The following is a 23,072-nucleotide window of genomic DNA, read 5'->3' on the forward strand; positions in this document are numbered from 1 at the left end:
CACTTTTTTTTTTTATCTTATTCGCTTTCCACCCAAAGCACAAGCAATGAAAAATGTGATTAGCAAACTAAGTAAAGGCCTGGTGAGTTAAGATGTTACATAGTTCACCCAAAAATGTAAATTATGCCCTCATTTACTCACCCTCAAATTGTTCCAAACCCGTATGATTTTCTTTCTTTTGTTGAACACAAAAGAAGATATTTTGAAGAATGTCAGAAACCAAAAAGTTAATGGGCCTCATTGATTTCCATTGTATTTTTTCCCCCTACTGGAAGTCAATGGGTGCCGTCAACTGTTTGGTTTCTGACATTCTTAAAAATATCATATTTTGTGTTCGGCAGAAGAAAGAAACTCATACGGGTTTGAAACAATTTGAGGGTAAATATTTATTTTTGGGTGAACTATCCCTTTAAAATGATTATGACTGATTTATGTTTATGGATTTGTCTCCATCTGGTGTTCAGATGAGAACTGTATTGTACAGATGCTATTACAGGGAATCACAGTGTTTATTTTCTGAAATAATTGGGAAAATCCCACTGGATTTTTGCCAAGGAATCCAGGGTGATGCTAACTTTGTTGAATTTATAATAACTAGTATGCGTTTTGGATTAGAAACACGATATTGATAATGATATTAACACAGATAAATTAGATCTGCAGGCTACTGTATTTTCCCTAAAAAAAAAATACAGTGAAAGAAGCACTTTGCTTGAAATGTTTGCCATTACTGATTTGGTAAAGTTTTTAAAGCCATTTTCCTGGGCAAAAGAATAAAACATTAGACCATATCTTGCAATCCCTGAAGTTATTGTTTTGTTAAATTAAGCTGGTCTAAGGCTAACACACGAACAACCCCACAACATTTTACAAAATTGTATTGGTTGATTATCCACGGCAGGAGAATCAGGTCTGAATTATGAATTGAACGATTCATGAAATGTGATTACTCTATATCACCATAGTTAGTATGAGAAAGGAAATGAAAAAGATCAGTATGACACACTTGTCAGATAAAGACCAGACTGTGTTAAAGACCCACTGGATGGCGCCATTTATCAATTCACTGAACATTAAAAAAAAACACAACAGCAGTAAACTTCATCAAAACATCATTTGATTTGTCATTATATTTGTTAGTATTGTGTTTCTAATGATAAAAAAAAATACGCTTCGTTCGTCGAAATGTTAGTAGGCTATTTTTTGTTGTTGCCACCACTGACTGTTATTTATCATCTCCATTAGTCATGTATGTCCAGCTTGAGCAAGTATTTTCTCAGAAACTTAGAGGATCTGAAACCAAAAAACATGACCCTTCAACTTTATGCGTGACCGACAGTGTTTCTTGTATACACGGCCAGCACGACACGACAGTCATCGATGCTTGACACTTGACTTTATCTGAAAAACAGTAGGCTTGGCGGGGACAGTGGGGGAGACGTACAAATGTAACTACATAGGCTGTTACTACAACAGAAAGTCCAACAAATACTGAGTCATTCCTTACAGCATGGTGAAATCTGGACGTTTTATGAGGTGTTTTTTGTCGCAACAAAGGCACACAAGAAGTGTGAGAAAGCAGAAGAAACTTCACGGGTGAGCTGTGTGTGTGTTTGTTTGGACTTCTGACGATTGAAGTGGGACCACCTGATTCCACAGGAACAGGGCTCAACTTTATTTACGATTGTCTGGGTGTGACCCTCGTTTTTTTTTTTTTTTTTTTTTTTGATAGGTAAGTTTCCATAACTTGATTTTTTATAAATAACGGTATTGTCGGTAAAATGACAAACATTTTAAGGACACTATTCAGATTCGATAGCTACGCAGACAGATATCCACCAGCATTTAGTTGTGTTTAGTTTCAGATATCTAAAATAAACCATAACGCCATTGAAGTGAACGAGAATGCTAATCTCTGTGGTATATTAGACTAGTAGTAGCTATTAGTTTGTGCATTAATTTACTTGATTTAACACTATTCTAAAGGAAAAGATGTCAGGTTCAACATTTCCCTCAATGTTTCTTAGAAAACCAGATTTCCATTCATGCAAGTTTTAGAGGAAACAGCTGTTTTGGGGTTCATAAAAGTTCATATATACTTAAAAAAGATACTTAAAAGATACATAAAAGTTAAAAGATGCGTCCACGATTAAGGATTCTTCATCTCTTTGTATTCATGTTGGTACTATGGGTTTTTTAAAAGTATTAAAACATTTTCCTGGAGCCTTGAATACCTGTAAGTAAATTAATCCATCCATCCATCCATCCATCTACAAATACTGTAAAGTAACTTTACAACGGAATCGCCTTTCGCAACTTACAGACAGCTTTTTGCTGGAGTCATTGTTGTTCCACTTAACGTTAATGGCTTCAAACATTTCATGAGTAGTTGAAATATGTCTGCTAGTTCATTTGAGTTCAATATGAGACCAAATATTCACTATAGGGTTCAAATCTGGACTCTGACCAAGGCCAAAACACAAACCTGATGGACTTGTTCTCAAGCCAGTTCTTGGTTGTCTTTGCAGTTTGGGCAGCAGCATCGTCTTGTTGAAAAATAACATCTGATCATTCCTCTTTAGATAAGAACTTTTCATTTGTTGGAAGCAAGCCAATCTGCAATAATCTCCTGTATACCTTCTCAAAGCATTAAATTACTTTTCAAAATGAAGTATCTCACCAATACCAGCAGCTAAAAAGCCTCCTCTTACTTTCGCCATGATTCACTGTGGTAGAGATGCATTTATTATTATTATTATTTCTCAGTAGATTTTCAAAGACACTGATCTGGTGCATCACCATGCAACTCGTGTTTCATTGTGATTCATCACTCCACACACTACTTCCCATATTCTGCCAAAAACTCAACAAATTTCCTCATTTCCTTGCCATTTTTTTTTGTGCCCAGGAGTGCTATGAATATTGCATTATCAGCCTTTATAGATCAGTATTTAGGACAGTTGTATAATATTTTAAGATGTGTATTTGCAGACCTAATGCCAGCCACTTCTGAGGAGCAGCAGTGCCTCTAAAATGAGTTTCCATGAAAAGAGCGAGGAAGGAGTTTCTGTTCAGGCTAAAAGTGCAGGAACTCCAGGACCCAGCTGTGTGTCTATGAAGAGTGACGTATCTATGGGCATACCACCTGAATTCAGCGGTCAAGCTGTGACCTCGGACCCCAAGTGAGAAACAAGATTAAATCATAATAATTTATACAGTACAGACGGATAAACATAGGCACACTTCCTTTCCATGGTCTATCTGTAAGCATATTCACAAAGCTTAAGGGTGCTTTCACATCTGTAGTTCGGTTAATTTGGTCCGGACCAAGGGTGAAAAATCATACTTTGTAGCATTTTTCAGGCGTTTGGTTCCTTTTCACACCACACTGATTGCTCTCATCAGTTGATGAGTTGATGAAACGAACCAAAATGCAGTCACGTGACAAAATAAACATCACTCATTGGCCAGATTTGTCTTGAACGTATTTCCATAACTGCTCTTCGATTGGTCAGAAAAATTAACGTGCGGGAAAATTACATCAGAACTCCTGGAAGTAAACAACGAGGAGGAAAATCCACCAGACAACACGCCGCTTTTTACTATGGATAGAGAGACGACAGCGTGGGCTGATTGTATCCCTGGTCATAGTTGATAGGATGCGGCATGAAAATAATGTTTTAATGCAATGCACGCAGCAAAAGGAGGAGGCGTGCATTGCATTAATGTTGCTAAACAGTGACATAATGCACAGCGCAGCTGACTACGGCAGCTGGTTTAATCCAAAAATGCGCAGTTCTTTGGCAGTTGGGTCTGTTCGAGGTCGCATCACGTTCTCACCACAAACGAACCGCTCCAGAGTTCATTTGTAAGCGTACCGAGTTGGTTCGCTTTTGGTGCGCTCCAGAGTGTGATTGCTGCATTCACACCTGCCCAAACGAACCGCACCAAGGGGGACAACTCTAGTGCAATTCAATCTAACTAAATGAGGCAGATGTGAAAGCACCCTTAGCATGTGGCTGTGTATTAATGAAAAGTGACAGTCCAATGAAAAACCTGATGCAACATTGGTTACGTTTACATGCAACCAAATAATCTGTTAGTAATCGGATTGACAGCTCAATCGGACTGAAATGCCTTCATGTAAACACCTTAATCGATCCGATTGAGCTTGATCTGAATGAAATTTCGATCCGATTGAAAGGGGTGGTTTATTCCTTTTCTAATCCGATTGAGATGAACATGTTCCGATTGAACATGTAAACATGAGATTGAAAACCAAACTGAAGGGATTGCGCATGTGCAATAGCGTAATGACGTATGACGTTGCAAACGAGCCGTTTCTCCTGTTGAATAAAGTATCTTATTAATGAGGTCCCCTCATTCTAAAATGTTCCTTTCACTGCGTCTGTGAAGTGGAGCAGGACAACATCCCACCAGTCTTTGTTTCGGATTCTCATCCACAGACAACTGGTTTTGGGCATTTTTACTGAGTGATAAATACAAGCAGCACGGCAAAAAGGTTCATATGCTCATTGTCTCCAAATTATGACCAGAGACGGATATTAAGTCTGCTGTTTAAAACTACAGTAATTTGGAGAATGGTTATTATGCACAAACACTCTGTAAATTCGTGCAGTGTGCGCATGTCTAAATCGATTCCGATTTAAAGCTTGTGACATATAAATGCGCAAATCAACTTCAACTACGATCACTTTATTTAGTGTTCATGTAAACACTACGTTCAGATTCATCAATCGTAATGAGTTTAGTCTGATTGAAACAAAAAGTGTGCATATAAGGCAAGTATGCAAATATGATTAGCTCAAACTCACACACTTTTAAGTGCATGCAGTGCTAACGATGTTACCAGATAACACATCTATTGTCTCTCTGCAGGGATTTGCTCCAGGTTCGTTCCACATGTGGAGTGTGTGAGCAGGTTCTGAGAGACCCAGTCTCTATTTCCTGTAAACATAGTTTCTGCAAACAGTGTATCAGCGGCTACTGGACTAAGTCCAGCTCATCAGAAGACTTTGACTGTCCTCAGTGCGGGAAGAGATCTAGAACACGGCCCGTTCTACAAACAGATAAAGTCTCGGGAGGATCCAGATCTGCTGGTTCTTCTCTTTGTTACACAAAAGCAGCCCGGCTGAAGGAGTCTAAAAACCTGCAGCTGGTGGTGGATGATGTCCTGCAGATAGTCAAAGAGAGACACAAAACCAGCATGAGGAACAAGTATGAGAACTTATTTGAGGGAATCAGACTACAGGAGAATCAAACCCTCCTGAATAGGATCTACACACAGCTCTATATCATAGAGGGAGAGAGTGAAGGGGTGAATGAAGAACATGAAGTGTTACAGATGGAGAAAACAGCCAGGACACAACATTCACAAGACTCTCAAATCCACTGCAATGACATCTTTAAATCCTTAACTGAACTAGGATGTGAGGGGAAGAGAAGAGAGGGGAATGACACAATAAAGACTGTTCTTACTAAAGGTGTCGCTGGAATTGGAAAAACAGTCTCTGTGCAGAAATTCATTCTGGACTGGGCTGAAGGAAAAGCTAATCAGGATGTTGATTTCATGTTTGTGCTTCCATTTCGAGAGTTGAACTTGATTAAAGATCATCAGTACAGTATTCGCAAACTTCTGCTCGACTTTCTTCCTGAACTTCAAGATGTGGACTCAAAGATTTATGATGAATGTAAAATGGTGTTCATCTTTGATGGTCTGGATGAAAGCCGAATTACTCTGATGTTTTCAGACGGACAGAAAGTTTCTGATGTGAATGAGTCTTCATCAGTGGGTGTGTTGATGTCAAATCTCATTAGAGGAGAGCTGCTTTCTTCTGCTCTCATCTGGATCACCTCGAGACCAGCAGCGGCCAATCAGATCCCTTCAGATTGCATTAACCGTGTGACAGAAATTCAGGGATTCAATGACCCTCAGAAGGAGGAATATTTCCGGAAGAGGATCAGCGATCAGCATCAAGCCAGCAGAATTATCTCACACATCAGAAGATCAAGAAGCCTCCACATCATGTGCCACATACCCGTCTTCTGCTGGATCTCATCCACTGTGCTTCAGAACATCCTGAAACAAGACGATGGTGCAGAAATCCCTCAAACTCTGACTGAAATGTACATCCACTTCCTGATCATTCAGATAAACATCAGGAATCAGAAGTATGATGAGAGAGATCCAGGAAGACTCCTGCAATTCAACAGGGAAGGGATTTTGAAACTTGCTGAACTTGCTTTCAAACAACTCAAGAAGGGCAACATCATGTTCTATGAGGAGGATCTGAGGGAATGCGGGATAGATGTCATTGACGCCTCAGTGTATTCTGGGATTTGCACTGAGATATTTAAAGAAGAGTCTGTGATTCATCAGAGGAAAGTCTATTGCTTCGTGCATCTGAGCTTTCAGGAGTTTCTGGCAGCTGTTTATGTGTTTTACTGTTATGTAATTAACACTGTGGAGGCACTAAGGTTTTTTGATTCCCTGCATAATTTGCTCAGAGGCGCTGTAGATAAAGCCTTAGAAAGCGAGAATGGACACTTGGATCTTTTCCTCCGGTTCCTGCTGGGCATCTCACTTGAGTCCAATCAGAAACTCCTAAAGGATCTACTGACCAACACTCACAGCTGTTCAAGGAGCATCGAGAAAACAACTGCTTGTATTAAAGACAAAATTAAACATGGACATAATCTTTCAGCTGATAGATCCATCAATCTTTATCTTTGTCTCTTTGAAATGAAAGATCAGACTCTGTACAGAGAGATCCAGGAGTTTCTGAAATCAGACAAATACTCAGAGAAGAAACTCTCGCCTGCACTTTGCTCAACGATCGCCTACATGTTTCAGATGTCAGACGAGGTGCTGGAGGAACTTAATCCCAAGACATTTAATACATTGGAAGAAGGTCGAAGAAAACTCTTACCAGCGGTGAAGAACTGCAGGAAAGCTCTGTGAGTGTTAAATTCAAATGTTGCTGCTTTCTGTTATTTTATAATTTGCCTAAATTGACATTTTTACAACTTTGCAGATTTTTCCTTATTAAGTTGAACCAAGTCTCTGGCTAAATTAGACTAAATAGTCAATAGGCATGACAGCCATGACTGTTTTCAAGTTGTTTTAAGTGGGCTTGTGATGCTACTGTAGCAGGCTGAGAGTTTGTGGGGTGGCTATTGTAGCAGTTTGTAATGTTTACTCGTTTTCAGTCAGTATGTCATGACATGTCATGTCAAAAATGAGCCCGATGCAGAATGGGTTTTTCATTGGCGAAACACTCGCAACACTTAAGACAGAGTGTTGCCTAATCAATTGCATACTCATGACACATAGCAACGCAGCTAAAAGTATTCCTAATATGTTGGACCTTTAATTGAAAGTAGCCCACTTTTACATGCTGAGACATGCCTTCACAAGCACCCGTAAGAGTTGTTTGTGATATTTTAGTTGGGGAAGGTGCGACACATGAACGGGCCATTTGCAAGGTTTGGAAATATGCTTTATTTTTGTAATTCCAATAGGTGCCACTAGTGTTGCAGAAACTACATACTTCACCTTTAAGGACGAGGACTTTATTTGAATTACCCTGTGCAGTTATCTGTAGATATCATTTGAATTATGTTTTGTTCTCTTACAGTCTAGCTGACTGTAATCTCACTGATAAATCTTGTGAGATCGTGGCCTCAGCTCTACAGTCATCAAACTCCGTACTGAGAGAGCTGGACCTGAGTAACAATGACCTCCAGGACTCAGGAGTGAAGCTTCTCTCTGATGGACTGAAGAGTCCAAACTGTCAACTAGAGATACTGAGGTTTCTAAGAGTTTTTAAGTTAAATTATTTTGAAAAAATTAAATCCTTTGTGAAAGTTACATGCAAGCTGCCCATCTGGTTCCAGACAGTCACTTTTAATATCTGGTCTAATACTATGTGTAAATTACCACATGTACAACAGTTCTAAAAAACTATCTTAAACTGTACTATAAACAGTGTGTGTGTTTGCAGATTTTCTGACTGTTGATATGCATGTTTAGATTATCTGGCTGTATGGTGACAGAGGAAGGTTGTTGTTGTCTGGCCTCAGCTCTGAGTTTAAACCCATCACACTTGAGAGAGTTGGATCTGAGCTACAATTGCCCAGGACACTCCGGAGTCAAGATGCTCTCGGATCGACTGAACCACCCAAACTGCACACTGCAGATACTCAAGTATGTAGACCTGAAATTGTGTAGTGTACATTAGGGGTGTATTTCACACAAAACTATGTGATCTTTGCCTATGCCGCAACACATGTCGTGATTGGATTACGATTAAATTAGATTCATGGGTATATTGATCAATATATTGATAATACTATATGATGTGCCTATTTTACACCATCCGTTTTTTTATGAACTTAAAAATGCAACCAAAACACATAACATGAACATTTCACTGAAATTTTTAAATCATTGGGACATTTGTTTTTGGACTTTAGTTTTTTAATATAGAAAAACAGAGGGGGAAAGCAATAGCAACAGTCAACATGCAAACTCTGGACAAGTGATAGAAGGTGATGGTTTGTCTAAGACCATTTTTACATGCCTTCTTTTGTGTTGTTTAGTTTGGACCACAGAGAGTCATTTAGGATCACACCAGGACTGCGGAAATGTAGGTTCTCACTCTGACACACTTCATGCACATTCAGTTTTTTTCAATTCAATATTATTGTGCTTTTATAATATAAATTATCCAAAAGCAGTCATAGAATAGTGCCAAAGACAAAGATGACAAAATCAAGGATCTATAGTGATATCACTGATGTTTTAATCTCTCTTCAGATTCCTGTCATCTCACATTCGATCAAAACACAGTGAACACGCATCTCATTCTGTCTGAGAACAATAAAAAGGCAACATATTTGGAAGAGGAGCAGCCTTATCCTGATCATCCAGAAAGATTTGAGCACTACGAGCAGGTCCTGTGTGGAGAGAGTATGACTGGACGCTGTTACTGGGAGGCTGAATGGAGTGGCTGGAGTCATATAGCAGTCACATATCGGGATATCAACAGGAAAGGAGGGAGCGACTGCAGGTTTGGACTCAATGAAAAGTCCTGGAGTCTGGTCTGCTCCGGTAAAAATTACTATGCCAGGCATAATAATGCAAGAACTGACGTACCCGCACCCTCGTCATGTTCTAACATTATAGGAGTGTACCTAGATCAGCCAGCTGGCTCTTTGTCTTTTTACAGTGTTTCCTCTGAAACAGGCAAAATGATCCACATTTACACCTTCCACTGCACATTCACTGAGCCCCTCTATGCAGGATTTGGTGTTGGGGTTGATAGCGGCTCTTCAGTGTGTTTATGTGAAATACAGAAGATGTAAGTCAGGTGTGTCAAACATTCAGACCGCGGGCCAAATACAGCCTGTGGAGGAAATAAATGTAATTATGCAAAATTTGGGTTAAAATATGACTTAAATTATTAATTTATTAGGTTAGTGTGATATTTAATCTGTGTGCTATGCACAAATAAAATAATATAATAACATTTTTACATTATTATAAATGGCACATTTGAGAGAGAGTTCAATGCTTGAGAAGTGTTTTCTACCAGTGCATAACTTACATTTGACTGTTATATTCTTATTTGGAAAAATATGTGTATATAAATAATAACTTTGTGCTTGTATTTCTATTTTGCATCCTAGTCTGTTAAACATTATTTTATATATTTATGTCAAAGAGACAAAGCATAACAGAGAAAGGCAGTGCAATAATGTTAACTATTTCTTGTTGGAGGTTACATATATATATATATAATTATAATGTCATTGAATTACTACTGTTAGTTAGAAGTGGCTTAAATTGACAGAGATTGTAAAGTTTTTTTCCTTATCAACATTTTGTATAAACTATAATAACATGGCGTAGACAATGTATATCCAGCTTGGAATATCAAACGATCCTTAGTTAACTTGCTGTTCTGACTTAGATTTAACATTTTAAAATCATGTGGTGTTCTTCTTAATTTCTCTTTTTGCATCAGTTATGATCTTCTACATTGTGTGTTTTTTTTTTTTACTTTTTAAAAATATTTTTAGCCTCATGAAATAAAATGTTGCTTTACTTTTAAAAAACTACGAATGTAGCTAATTTTGAAAGCTTCAAATCAACAATGAAAATCGAACTTTGGCGTGTATTAGTGCCAAAAAATAATGTGTGGCATTTCAGGTGTAATTTTACCACATGGATTCTTATCTGACATTTTAATTTAGCAAGTTGCTATAAGTTGTCAATAAAAGGATTGTGATTGGTTCGTCCTGTTCGTCCTGTTGGTTCGTAGCGTTGAGAAAAGTAACAAGTCTCATATGATATGATGTTCGTAAACTTAAGCAGTGATCGGGATACATTTTTACATTTGATGAAAAGCACCAATAAACCTTAATATCATTTAAAATATACAGTAAATAGTTACATTAATATAATTATTGTTTTAACCCATCACACCAGACCTGCAAGACTGATGGAGACTTTTATTTTAAAATACGTCTCCCGGAAGCCGTTACAGTCTCTGAGAGAAATCCTGACAGCTCTGAGTTAAAGTACAGCCACTGCAGTGTCTCACAGTTTACTAACTTCATCATGACCGATTCTTTGCTTCGCTGGACTGTCGATAAGTTAAAGCATAGTTTTGGATTAGAAGCCAGCGACGACATTGTACAGTAAGTATTTTTTTTATGCCTCTAGACTGGATGATGAATTGTACGCGAGCCTGTCTATTGTCGTTAAATGCTGTAAAATATAAATGACAGACCTGACAAGCCAGAAAGTGGACTTAATGTGTACACATTTGTCTACCTGAAAGTCCTTTCATGTAAAACTAACAGAGATAACTTGGTGGGCCACACTCTCTTTAGCAAAATGGTACCATGTTTTTTTGACTTCGTACTTCCAATAATGTAACTTACACCCTGGTAACACCCTGGTGCATGATTATGTAATTTAGTCCCACAGTACTAGGATAACTGTTTATAATAACCATATGTGAACGATATCTTAGTGTATGAGTTATCATAACATGAAATGTGGTAGATTGTTTGGAGTTTGTGATGGGTATATTTGGGTATCCAAACAGAAAACAGTATTTGTGGAAATAAGTGAGCACTGTCCCAGACAGCAATACACACTATGTTTGGCTCAGATCTGGATTTTTGTTGTTGTTTTTCAGGTACATCCTTTCCATTGACAATGCTGATGAAATTGTGGAGTATGTTGGAGATCTCCTACAAGGAACAGAGGGGAAGAAGCAGGAGTTTGTGGATGAGCTGGTGCAGAGATGGCAGAGGTGTCGAACGCAATCGCCTGATGGTCTGGGAGTCTTCAGGATAGAGCCGGTCATGGGTAAATACAGACACACTGATGTTTTCACTGTCAATACATAAGAATTTAGAATTTAACTTAAGTATTAAGGATAATATAGGAGTTACCATTCCCATATTGGTCAATAATCTGAATCGGTTTGATAAGGCTGATGTTTTTTTTGTTTTGTTTTTTCAAACTACCCTATATATTCTTCTTTGTCAGGTTTAATGTTGGTATGAAATGAAAATTCACCTCTTTTATATTCATCTAGTTGTTTAAATGCCTGTTAGGGTTAGAATGATTTATCCATGTAGCCTACATGTTTCCTTTTTTAATATTTCCTATAAATATAAAACGGCAGACTTGTCTCTGGCGATGTATGCAAGACTTCTTCGTTAATCTGCTAAAAGGCCTGTACGGGTTAGAAAATTTGATTTTAAATGTAATTTTCCCATGCGATTTGTCAGAGGACTTTCACTTTTATAAAAAAGCTGGGATAAAGTGGTATAATATGCTATTTTCTTATCAAGATGCTGAAATACCCTATTTATATTTTTTCCTTATAATTTACCGGTAGGTTATTATGTTTGTCCCAGTATTTGATTTTCGCGTGACTGATATTTGTCATAGTTACATGTATGCATGTATTATGTGTTTTATTCGCAGTGCAATGGAAAAGAGATTCCAACACCTCGCCATAAAAAATCTGTTGCATTGACAGCATGCAAATGTTAATGTTAATTCAAATTAAACATTTTAACTCCCAAAACATTTGTCTTGGTGTCAATGGGCCTTAAACCCTCCCTCTTCAAGCTGCTGTTTATCTGCCTTCATTTTGCATGCAACATCAAACATCAAACCTCAACATCCAATTAAAAACCAATGAATAGAACCAAGTCCCCAATCTACTTTTTTTTTTCATTGGGTTACAATACAGAAAAAAAGATTAGTCGCTATGTCAATTTTATCGCAACTTTAAAAAGTACTTCTATATTGCTTGATCTCTGCATCCCTGCCAATAATTTTGTTATTGCTATGAAAATATATCTGTCAATAAAGTAATATTGTATGAAATATCTGCCCCAGAGGGTCTAGACACAACTCCCAAAGACAACCAGAAGAAGACCAAGCGAAAGGGAAGAAACAAGCAAGAGATCACGACTGTCTGTCAGGCAGAGCCGGAGCCTGTCAAAACTCCCATTGACTTGATGAAGGTACGTCACCTTATTTAAATATCGTAAACTCTTAAGCTGTAAACACACGTCAGGTGACGACTTGCGGGAAACATGTTTAACATGCCTGTGTGAGCGTGACTTCTGAGAACTGGACTTCGCTTTACAGCCATTTTGTACAATATTTGAAAATTTCTGCAGATGGAAGAAACATGGTTATTATAATAGATTCTCACATTTACAGGTGAAACTTGAAAAATTAGAATATCGTGCAAAAGTTATTTTTTTTCAGTAATTCAACGTAAAATGTGAAACTAATATATTATATATAAACTCATTACATGCAAAGTGAGATATTTCAAGCCTTTATTTGTTATAATTTTGATGATTATGGCTTACAGCTTATGAAAACCTTTTCACAATTTGGGGTTTTCATAAGCTGTAAGCCATAATCATCAAAATTATAACAAATAAAGGCTTGAAATATCTCACTTTGCATGTAATGAGTCTTTATAATAATGTATATTAGTTTTACATTTTAAGTTGAATTACTGGAAAAATTTCACTTTTGCACCATATTCTAATTTTTGGTATTTAAATATCGTAAACTCTTATGAAGTTGAACTGGAGAGACTTACAGAGGGATTTACTTGCTGTTATCAGGCTCAGGAGAACAGCGGCTCCAGCTCAGTGAAGAAGAAGAACAAGTTTGTGAATCTGTACGCTAAAGAGGGTGGAGATAAGCTGGCGGTTCTGCTGCCGGGCCGTCAGTCCTGCGAGTGTTTGGCTCAGAAACACAGACTCGTCAACAACTGTCTGAGCTGCGGACGGATCGTGTGTGAGCAAGAGGGATCCGGGCCCTGTTTGTTCTGCGGCAGTCTGGTGAGCCTCTCATTCATCAGTCTGTGTTAGTGATGTAGACCTAAAGGGGCACTAAGGGGGTGGTTGCTTGTCAACACAGATTATCCAGTTATTAAAAATAAAAGAGAACACAACACATGGTCAAATGTTAGACTTTATTGTAGATGTTTTGATAGAACATCACAATTACACATTGCTGATAATAACAGAAACTATTTGCTGTTTTATATTTTTATATTTACCTGTTCCATTTACAGCAACACTTTTTTAATTTGGTACCATGTCCTGAAAGATCTTGATAACCTATTTTTTTATGATTCACAATTACACATTGTCTACAAAGTGTGCCAACAGAACAATTTAGTTATTTGTATTCGATCTGATCGAGAGTACAATAATTTGATTAGACAAGCAGCTAATTCTAAGAACATGGATATGTTGTACAAGTTGTTAGCACAGCACTAGTAGAAGACCAAGAGCAAAACATTACCGACATAAAAAAAAGGGGCAATGATAATCTCAAGCGCTGTTTATGTGCTTTATTTAATGTTAAAAGTGTGTCATGTGACTTTGAATATCATTTATACACATTTTAGTTCGTTTGCCAGATACTTTGCCAAAGCAATGGTGCAAAATAACGTTAGAGAACTTTTATGATATAATGAGACGTATAAAGTAAATGAAAGACTCATTCAAGTTTTGACTTAAATTGGAATAGAATGATCATGAAAACATTCTCATTACCATTCAAATCTTTTACTTTTGAGTTCGTTTGTAGTTTTTAACTGAATTTTCGATCAAGTAAAGTAAGTTAGACTCTTCTTTGAAAAAAATAAAAAAATATTTCAGATCCCAAACTTTTCAATCATAGTATAAATATTGACTATAGATCTTTTCACTGGCCATGGAAAAGCCCATACTGGTCAACCACTATTCTGTATCTTGTCTAATCTAATGGACCTTGCCATTTTGATTATGATAGTGATGAACAACTGTTTTAAGAAGCCTTCATTATCACCGTTTAACATTTCTTTCACACATAATTCAGGTCTGTACCAATGAGGAGCAAGAGATACTGCAGCGAGACTCCAACAAAAGTCAAAAGCTCCGTAAAAAACTCATGGGAGGTGAGACATTAAGTTGATTGTACAGTGTGTGTTTTCCTTTGACTAGTAGCATTTGCGTGATACTGACAGCCTTTGTTTTTCTGTGTGGACCCAGAGGGAACTGAACGGGACTATCTGCCCCACCAAGCGACCAAGGTGAAGACTGGTCTGGATAAAGCCGTAAAGCACAAAGACAAACTTCTGGAGTTTGACAAGAACAGGTCTGCCTGTCCAAATACTCTGTTGTGGTGTGCAATGCACTCACTTTTAAAGTGTCTTGAACCCCCCGGTTAAGCACTGATCGTTCACATCTCAGAGTTCAAAAAGTCTTAAGATATGGGCATGTTAAGTTGTGGAAAAGGTTGGGAAGAGGGGAGACCGCAACCAATAAAACACAGACCTGCAACACACTCATTATACAGACACATGAATATTAAAATATGTGACTCTGGATCACAAAACCAGTCTGGAGCCGCACGGGTATATCTGTGGCAATAGCCAACAATACATTGTAAGGGTCAAACTTATCGATTTTTCTTTTATGACAAAAATCATTAGGATATTAAAGGATTAGTTCACTTTTAAAATGAAAATTCTGTAATCATTTACTCACCCTTAAGTTGTTTCAAACCTGTATGAATTTCTTTCTTCTGCTGAACACAAAGGAAGATATTTTGAAGAATGTCAGTAACCAGACAGTTTTTGGTTCCCATTGACTTCCATAGTATATTTTTTTCCTACTATGGAAGTCAATGGGAACCAAAAACTGTCTGGTTACTGACATTCTTCAAAATATCTTCCTTTGTGTTCAGCAGAGGAAAGAAATTCATACAGGTTTGAAACAACTTAAGGGTGAGTATATGATTACAGAATTTTCATTTTAAAAGTAAACTAATCCTTTAAGTAAAGATCATGTTCCATGATGATATTTTGTAAATTTCCTACCGTAAATATATAAAATGTTTATTTTTGTGAGTGAATGCAGCACAATCGTGAGCATAAATGCACAACTTAAGGAGATTTTCTCAAAATTTTTCTTTTTTGGCACCCTCAGATTCCAGATTTTCAAATAGTCATATCTCGATTAAGTATTGTCCTATCCTAACAAACCACACATCAATGGAAATCGTATTTATTCAGCTTTCAGATGATGTATAAAGAAAGAGGAAGAAATGCAGAAGAACATTTAAAAGGTCTAAATAATAATATATTCATTACATTCACAAGCTACATCATTGTCTTCTGTGTATCAGAATAATTCATGATTAGACGTACGGCTGTATCAGTGTCCTTATTTGCACATAATATTTTTTATTTTAAGAAGATATGTGTGCATACACTGTGCTGGTTCATGTTTAGAGAACTAGAAAGAACCCGGAAGAACGAAATAAATACCATAACCAATAATAAATAACCAATTTATTTTACTTTTAGAGAGCTTTTACTAGTATTTTAACTGTTGCCAAAATTGAACCTTGGCTTTTTTTGTTAATCTACCCGAGTCAAACTGAGTCGTGTAAAAGCATCATTAGAATGGAAACGCCACTTTTAAAATTGACCGTATTTTAGTTTTAGGTCAAAATGCCTTTTGAATGAGAGTGCTAGGGGCACTTCTATGATAGCATCAAAATCGCTATTTTTAAAACACTAAGGCGGTTCAACACAACATGAAACTGTGCTTGAAGTATCACCAGGGGCTCTACACATGAACTCCATTATTGACTACATCGTTTGTGTACACAAAGTTTACTAAAAAGAAAGGTTTTGAACAACTCACTGTAGCTGTTGTCAGTCATAAATAGTTGATCTGTATCAATGAATCAATTCATTATTATATGAGGATCCTTTTTCAAATATAAGGTCAATATTGATTTTCACTAATGACAAAACAACAACATTATCAGTGAATTTATATGGAACTGAGCTTTAGGAGCTTTCCCTCTATAATTTTGATGCTATCATAGAAGTGCCCCATGCCTTCCCATTCAAAAGGCATTTTGAGCTAAAATGAAAATACGGTCAGTCTTAAAATTGACGTTTCCATTCTAATTACCGGTATGCTTTTACACGAAAGTTTAACTCGTGTAGATACACAAAAAGAGCCTAGGTTCAATGGCAACAGTTACCCTTTCAGTGATGTGTAGCCTGTACATATCTGTTCACATCTCAAAAAATGACCCTTTCAACAATTTCACCCCTTCCACTTTCTTTTAGTGTTAAGAGGACACAAGTCTTGGATGATGAATCTGATTATTTTGCAACGGACTCGAACCAGTGGCTTTCTCCAGGTGAGAGGGAGGCCTTACGCAAGCGAGACGAGGAGCTCCGGGAGCTTCGCCACGCCTCCCGCAAAGACCGCAAGATCACGCTCGATTTCGCGGGTAGACGAGTGCTGAATGAAGGGGAGAATATGACTCCGTACTACCAGAAGTAAGAAGCCAGCTTCATAATTAATTCAGGGTTCCCACGGGTCCTTGAAATCCTTGAAAGTTTGTGAATCTAAAAAAAAAAAAAAAGTCAAGGCCCTGGAAAGTTTGTGTAAATAAACAGGTCCTTGAAAGTGAGTTTTCTGGGGAAAAAATCCATAGTATTCCCTCTGGTCCGCTAATGTGTTATTTCGCCAACACTTCGTGGCCTATGTATACTAGCATGCTTGATATACGTTAGTTAAGCGCATTTACATGTTACGTTAAGTGTTTCCCGCGTGGGATACTTCGTGTTGTACGTTGCCATGACGTTCACACACGCACAAAATACTACGGTGGAACCTCAACGTTCCCACATTAAGTCCTTGTATGTGAAGGTATTGGACCTGGAAAGTCCTTGAAGGGTCCTTGAATTTGAAGTTAACCAAGGTGTGGGAACCATAGTTGTTTCAGTTATTTCATTTTTTATGAATCTTATGCCGGGTTCAGACTAAACTATATCAACCTGATTTTGGCGTGATCTGTTTGACGCACGGTTTCGTGGCGATTCGTAAACGACAATGGGCGTCAGGATGCAAGAATCGATCGTTTTATCTCGTTGAGTGCGTCATCGTGGATGACAACTGATGCCGCGTCTGCAACGCTTCACGACGCTCCGACAAAAAGACTAGCATGTTTCATTTTTTTTCTGGACCTCCAAAATGGTTTCCGCCACATGTGTATGGAAGCTTGTTTCCACCACAGAATAAAAAATAAAATAGGTAATTGCGACTTTTTATCTCGCAATTGTGAGAGAGAAACTCGCAATTCTGAGGAAAAGTATTTTTTTCCTTAGAATTGGACTTTAATTCTAGTTAATATCTCACAATATGAGAAAAGATGTCAGAATTGCGAGATATGAAGTCGCAATCGTGTGTTATAATTGCAAGAAAAATTGCGAGGAAAAAAAAGTCAGAATTGCAAGTTTATTTCTCTCAATTCTGACTTTATAACACGCAATAGTGCGTTTATATCTAGCAATTATGAGTTAAAATCTCGCAATTCTGACATCTTTTCTCATATTTGTGAGATATATAAACTAAAATTTAAGTCCAATTCTAAGGGAAAAAAAACTTTTCCTCAGAATTGCAAGTTTCTCTCTCACAATTGACCGTTCGCAAAGTCCCATGACTTGAAGGCAGCATTAATTGCATGATTGGCAAGGTATAATATGAATATCATTTTTTTGGTTGCAAAAGGTTTGACGATACAGTCAAGGACATCCACACTGGTTCTTTTGGTCGGACATCAAAACATTCAGTTTCCACTGATCGACCTCACCTCAGAGAGCTCGTCAACCCCAATATAGTACAGGCCGCGCCAGAGGTGGGTGCAAACAATCTGCTTTTGAAGAGCTTATATTTATATCATAAATATATTTATTTCATTTAGTTCACTCAAAAATTAAAATTAGCCCATGATTTACTCACCCTCAAGCCATCCTAGGTGTGTATGACTTTCTTCTTTCAGACGAATACAATCGGAGTTATATAAAAAAAATTCCTGACTTTATAATGGCAGTATGATTGGCCGGAAGCTAGTTATTTTACTTTATAAAGTTTTAAATATTAATATTTTTTGTTACACAAATGCATGGCTTCACTTAAGAAGACCTTTTATTAACCCCCGGAGCAGTGTGGAGCACTTTTATGATGGATAGATGCACTTTTATGATGGATAGATGCACTTTTATGATGTATAGATGCACTTTTATGATGTATAGATGCACTTTTATGATGGATAGATGCACTTTTATGATGTATAGAGGCACTTTAATGATGGATAGATGCACTTGTATGATGGATAATCAGGGCTCCAGACTAACTTTTTTCACTAGGAGCACAGTGGCCCCCAAGTAAAAATTTTAGGGGCACAACCAGAAAATTTAGGAGCACACATCGTAAATCAACATACTAACCAAATATTCACATTTCTACTAATTTCCAGTGTATTACTAATAAATATTTAGATAATAGATGCAGAAATTACAATGGCTTTGCGCTCTGATTTAACGTTACAGCCTCTTGTCTTCTAAAAGCAACCGGCAGTTGATTTATTAACATGTCACGGCATACTCTATGCTTGAGGCTAAGATTGTGTTTAAATAGAGTATTGTGTTTAAACTGTGAAGTGCCTGCACTGTCGGCAAACTTCGTGTTCCCCGCAGTTATGGGGTAGCGACTACAACATTCACAGTTCATGGAATTAGTCTTCTTACAGTACTACTACCTCAACCAGCTGAATTCTCGCATCCAGTCTTCCAGAAAATGGTGGGTTCGGCCTTTTTTCGCCACTAAAACCTCTCACTCTGAATCATCATCCGACTGTGGCAATGTACTAGGGCTGCAACGTTTCAAATAGCTCACGGACACGGTTCAGTTTGTATCACGGTTTTAGGTTCACGGTTTCGGTATGATTCGGTATGTGCTGTGTTCAGGGGGAAAAAAAGACTACTGTAAAAAAAAAATAAAGAAAATAAGAACAAATAATCTAACCACAAGCAAAAGCACAAATAAATGCATTAGAGCATAGCCTACTAATAAAATAAACTATGTGTAACAAGGTTATGGGAAGAAGGAGGCGGGAACCGGCGGACATTTAGACAACTTTAATAAATAAATAAACAAATACAAAATGAAAGTATAAGCCAGCAGTCCCTCGCGGACGACTGCTGGCTACAGAAACAAAACACAGGCCTGTCCTCTCTCGTTCTTCACTGTCGTCGCTCCTCCTATATGCCTCCGCTCCTCCGTGAGAGATACGAGACCGGTGCGTCGCGCAGGTGTCGCTCATCAGTAATCACGCCACCGGTCTCGCGCCGCTCTCACGTCCCTCGACCTCGCCCTGCTCGCCACACTATGCTTTTCAGGTAGGTCTAACATTAGTTTTCAGGTACAAAAATTGAATAAAATAATCAAATTTAAAATAACATTGAATATTTGACTGTATAAAATTAAAGAAAGCTATTCAATTCAGAGCTGATTCTGTAGGCCTACACCGATACAGTGATGAATGTTCACTTAAGGCATAACTATGTCTGCTATACTCATCAAGACGGACATGTTGACATACTTTTTGTATTAATTTGTCCATTCAAGTGCAAGACTTGAAAGATAACTCAATATTTGCGCGCTGTCTGAGATGAGTAGCCTACGCATACACACGCGCGCACGCACGCACACACACACGCGCGCACAAATCTAGACGCGAGTTCTCTTTCGCGTCTTCCTCTTGAATGTTTACATTGGCAAAACATAAATGATGAGTTTAGTTTAAACACCGATGGTAACGTCTGCAGTTCAGGTCTCGTCTGCGCTCGTGCGCTATCAACTCCCGGATTATGACGGCGTAAATGACAGGTCGTGTTTGAGCATTTGGCACTTGCATTGAACAGTGTTTACAAAGAGTAATCGTTTTGTTCACGTTTTTTTTATTTTCGCTGTTGTAATGTATTATTTGGGAAGCCAGCAAGTGAATTTGACTGGCACACTAGCCGCAGAACGAGTCAATAGTTCGCTTGCTCGTTGCTCAGACGCACATAGCAGGTTGTGATATTTGTCTCCGTCTCCTTCCCACAGACGTTTAAACGCGCGCTCGATTATCTCTGGGACCCTCCCCCTCCACACATTAGTCACTTACAGTGGCCATTCCCTATTCTTCTCGCACTCATTGGCCTGCCACACATTCCGGATTCATTGATAAGCCCCTTCCACGTTTAACGTGTAAAAAAAAAAAAAAAGGGACAAATTTACTGGTCGCACATGTGCGACTGGATGTAAAATTCAGTCGCACACACTAAAATTTTGGTCGCAAAATGCGACCATTTGGTCGCAGTCTGGAGCCCTGATAATGCACTTTTATGATAATCGATTCACTTTTATCATGTATAGAGGCACTTTTATGATGGATAATGCACTTTTATGATGATAGATTCACTTTTATGATGGATAGATGCACTTTTATGATGGATAGATGCACTTTAATGATGGATAGATGCACTTTTATGATGGATAGATGCACTTTTATGATGGATAGATGCACTTTAATGATGGATAGAGGCACTTTTATGATGGATAGATGCACGGATAATGCACTTTTATGATGGATAGATGCACTTTAATGATAGATAGATGCACTTTTATGATGGATAGATGCACTGTTATGATGGATAGATGCACTGTTATGATGGATAGATGCACTTTTATGATGGATAGATGCACTTTTATGATGTATAGAGGCACTTTTATGACGGATAGATGCACTTTTATGGACTTCAAAACAAAAACAGCAATTCACTGCCATTATAAAGCTTGGAAGAGCCAGGACATTTATTAATTTATTTTTGATTGTATTCGTCTGAAAGAAGAAAGTCATATACACCTCAGATGGCTTCAGGGTGAGTAAATCATGGGCTAATTTTCATTTTTGGGTGAACTATCCTTTTAATGCCAGTTGTATATGAGTTGCATCTGTGTACATGTCTATTCACTCATGTGTGTTTGTGTTGTGTCAGTGGGTTGACGTGGGCTGTAGCGACTCCTCGCGCAAGTCGTCATCAAAGGCTGTGAGCAATACACAGAAAAGTGAGCGCAGTCGACTCCGACTCCAGGACAAAGAGCTTCAGGAGATGTCAGATGGAGGCTGGTGCCTCAGCATGCATCAGCCATGGGCTTCACTGCTTATTAAAGGCATAAAAAGGTACAGTTCACTTGAAGACGCCATGAAATCATAAATTACATCACTCCCGGCTCAGGGGGTGAATATTCTTCCCCCTAAATTATAACTACCACCTGCGTCTGTCTAGCAATAGCGAGAAGTAAATATGTTATGTAAACTTAGGATGCACCAATATTAAAACTGAACCATAGCAATATTTGGCAACACGTTATTTTGTCCTTGTTGCATATGTTACATGTACTTACCATAGTAATAACAGTAAATTATGCATAATTGCATGCAACTAACCCTCAACCAAATCCTAATCCTACACTAACCCTATAGTAAGTACATGTAGTTAACTTAATATTACTCAGTACTTAAATATATAATTACACTGTAACAATAACACCTTAAAATAAAGTGTAACCCAATATTTCAATAATAACTTTCACATTTTGGCAATGCTGTTTTGTGTAAACTTACCGACCGATAAAGTATTTAGTTTTTGTGAAACTAGTGGAGTTACAAAGATAAAGCATATTGTCAAACAACCTTGCAAACAACACTTTTGCGCGTTGCACCTTTTCCAACTCAAGCATCACAAACACAGCTCTATGGGTGCTTGTGAAGGCATGTATTAAGTAAGTAAAAAAAAGTAAAAGAAGGCTACTGTCAATAAAAGGTCCAAACATATTAGGAATGATATATTAGCGACGTCTAGAACGAAAGTACATAACAAATGTATCTAATGTTTCTGCTTAGGGCATGATGCGCCACAACTGTTTGAGTCAAAGTAAACATTATAAACTGGTCATTTGTCTTTCTGAACGGGTGCATGGTGATTTTGTATGGTATCGAAGTGTCCATTGGTATACGGTGACCAAACGTCCTCTTGCCCGGACATGTCCACTTTTTAAGTACTGTCAGTTTTTTAAAAATAAATTCATGAAAATGTCCGGTTTTCACTGTTTTTCATGGGACCATTAAGCGTGTACTTTAAAATATTCACAAAATATATGAAACCGGCTTCGGATTCGCCCCGTCTTGTTATAATCAGTGCGTTCCTCAATCCGCAGCGGCTCCAAGCAGAGAGCACGTCAGAAAACAGAGGCCTGTGTGTGTGTGTGTTCATCTCAGCCTTATTGGTCTGTCACATGCTCGTCAATGTCAGAATATTTGAAATGACCAATCAAATCAAAGTAGGCGGACTTTATGTTCACAGAATTTTAGCAGCGTGACTCGACGCTGTTTACGCTCAAGTGCGAGATAAGATGCAAGTAGCTAACAGCGTAAAAAAAAAAAAAAAAATCATCAATTCATAGATGATTTACAGAGAAAATTCCCGTGTTTTCGTTTCGGTCGGGATCCGTGTAAAGCAGAATGCATGACCTGCAAACCCTGAATCTGAATGGACCGCTCTCAATGTTTTGATGGTGTCTGGGAT

The 23,072-nt window shown here is 37.9% G+C and overlaps 2 protein-coding genes across 3 annotated transcripts in view; both read left to right on the plus strand.

Annotated features, from left to right (window-relative positions):
- Positions 1–1,460: 1,460 nt before the first annotated feature.
- Positions 1,461–9,519, plus strand: LOC306991112 (NLR family CARD domain-containing protein 3-like). Of its 2 annotated transcripts, XM_079598641.1 has the most exons (7): positions 1,461–1,596; positions 2,992–3,182; positions 4,900–6,978; positions 7,659–7,832; positions 8,054–8,227; positions 8,623–8,669; positions 8,840–9,519. In XM_079598641.1, the coding sequence occupies exons 2-7, from the start codon at positions 3,034–3,036 to the stop codon at positions 9,385–9,387; spliced, it is 3,171 nt and encodes a 1,056-aa protein (XP_079454767.1). In that variant the 5' UTR covers positions 1,461–1,596; positions 2,992–3,033; the 3' UTR covers positions 9,388–9,519. The 2 variants fall into 2 exon arrangements, with proteins under 2 accessions (XP_079454767.1, XP_079454768.1); XM_079598642.1 differs by lacking the exon at positions 1,461–1,596 and having other exon boundaries at positions 2,912–3,182.
- Positions 9,520–10,531: 1,012 nt separating this feature from the next.
- The window catches only part of trip4 (thyroid hormone receptor interactor 4), an 87,973-nt gene continuing 75,432 nt past the window's right edge, over positions 10,532–23,072 (plus strand). The window contains exons 1-9 of the mRNA XM_079598668.1: positions 10,532–10,725; positions 11,232–11,404; positions 12,452–12,579; positions 13,201–13,419; positions 14,447–14,525; positions 14,620–14,725; positions 16,719–16,934; positions 18,169–18,295; positions 21,483–21,667. Coding sequence (XP_079454794.1) covers positions 10,646–10,725; positions 11,232–11,404; positions 12,452–12,579; positions 13,201–13,419; positions 14,447–14,525; positions 14,620–14,725; positions 16,719–16,934; positions 18,169–18,295; positions 21,483–21,667 — 1,313 coding nt within the window. The 5' untranslated portion in view covers positions 10,532–10,645. The remainder of the gene's footprint in view (positions 10,726–11,231; positions 11,405–12,451; positions 12,580–13,200; positions 13,420–14,446; positions 14,526–14,619; positions 14,726–16,718; positions 16,935–18,168; positions 18,296–21,482; positions 21,668–23,072) is intronic.

This window comes from Phoxinus phoxinus (assembly GCF_949152265.1).
Source record: "Phoxinus phoxinus genome assembly, chromosome: 2".
Classification (NCBI taxonomy): Eukaryota; Metazoa; Chordata; class Actinopteri; order Cypriniformes; family Leuciscidae; genus Phoxinus; species Phoxinus phoxinus.

Bases quoted from the DNA above. Each gene is read 5' to 3' on its own strand.
- LOC306991112 (XM_079598641.1), top strand. From the start codon at position 3,034: ATGAGTTTCCATGAAAAGAGCGAGGAAGGAGTTTCTGTTCAGGCTAAA. The intron at 3,183-4,899 runs GTGAGAAACAAG...GTCTCTCTGCAG, and splicing joins GCTGTGACCTCGGACCCCAA to GGATTTGCTCCAGGTTCGTT. The intron at 7,833-8,053 runs GTTTCTAAGAGT...ATGCATGTTTAG, and splicing joins TGTCAACTAGAGATACTGAG to ATTATCTGGCTGTATGGTGA.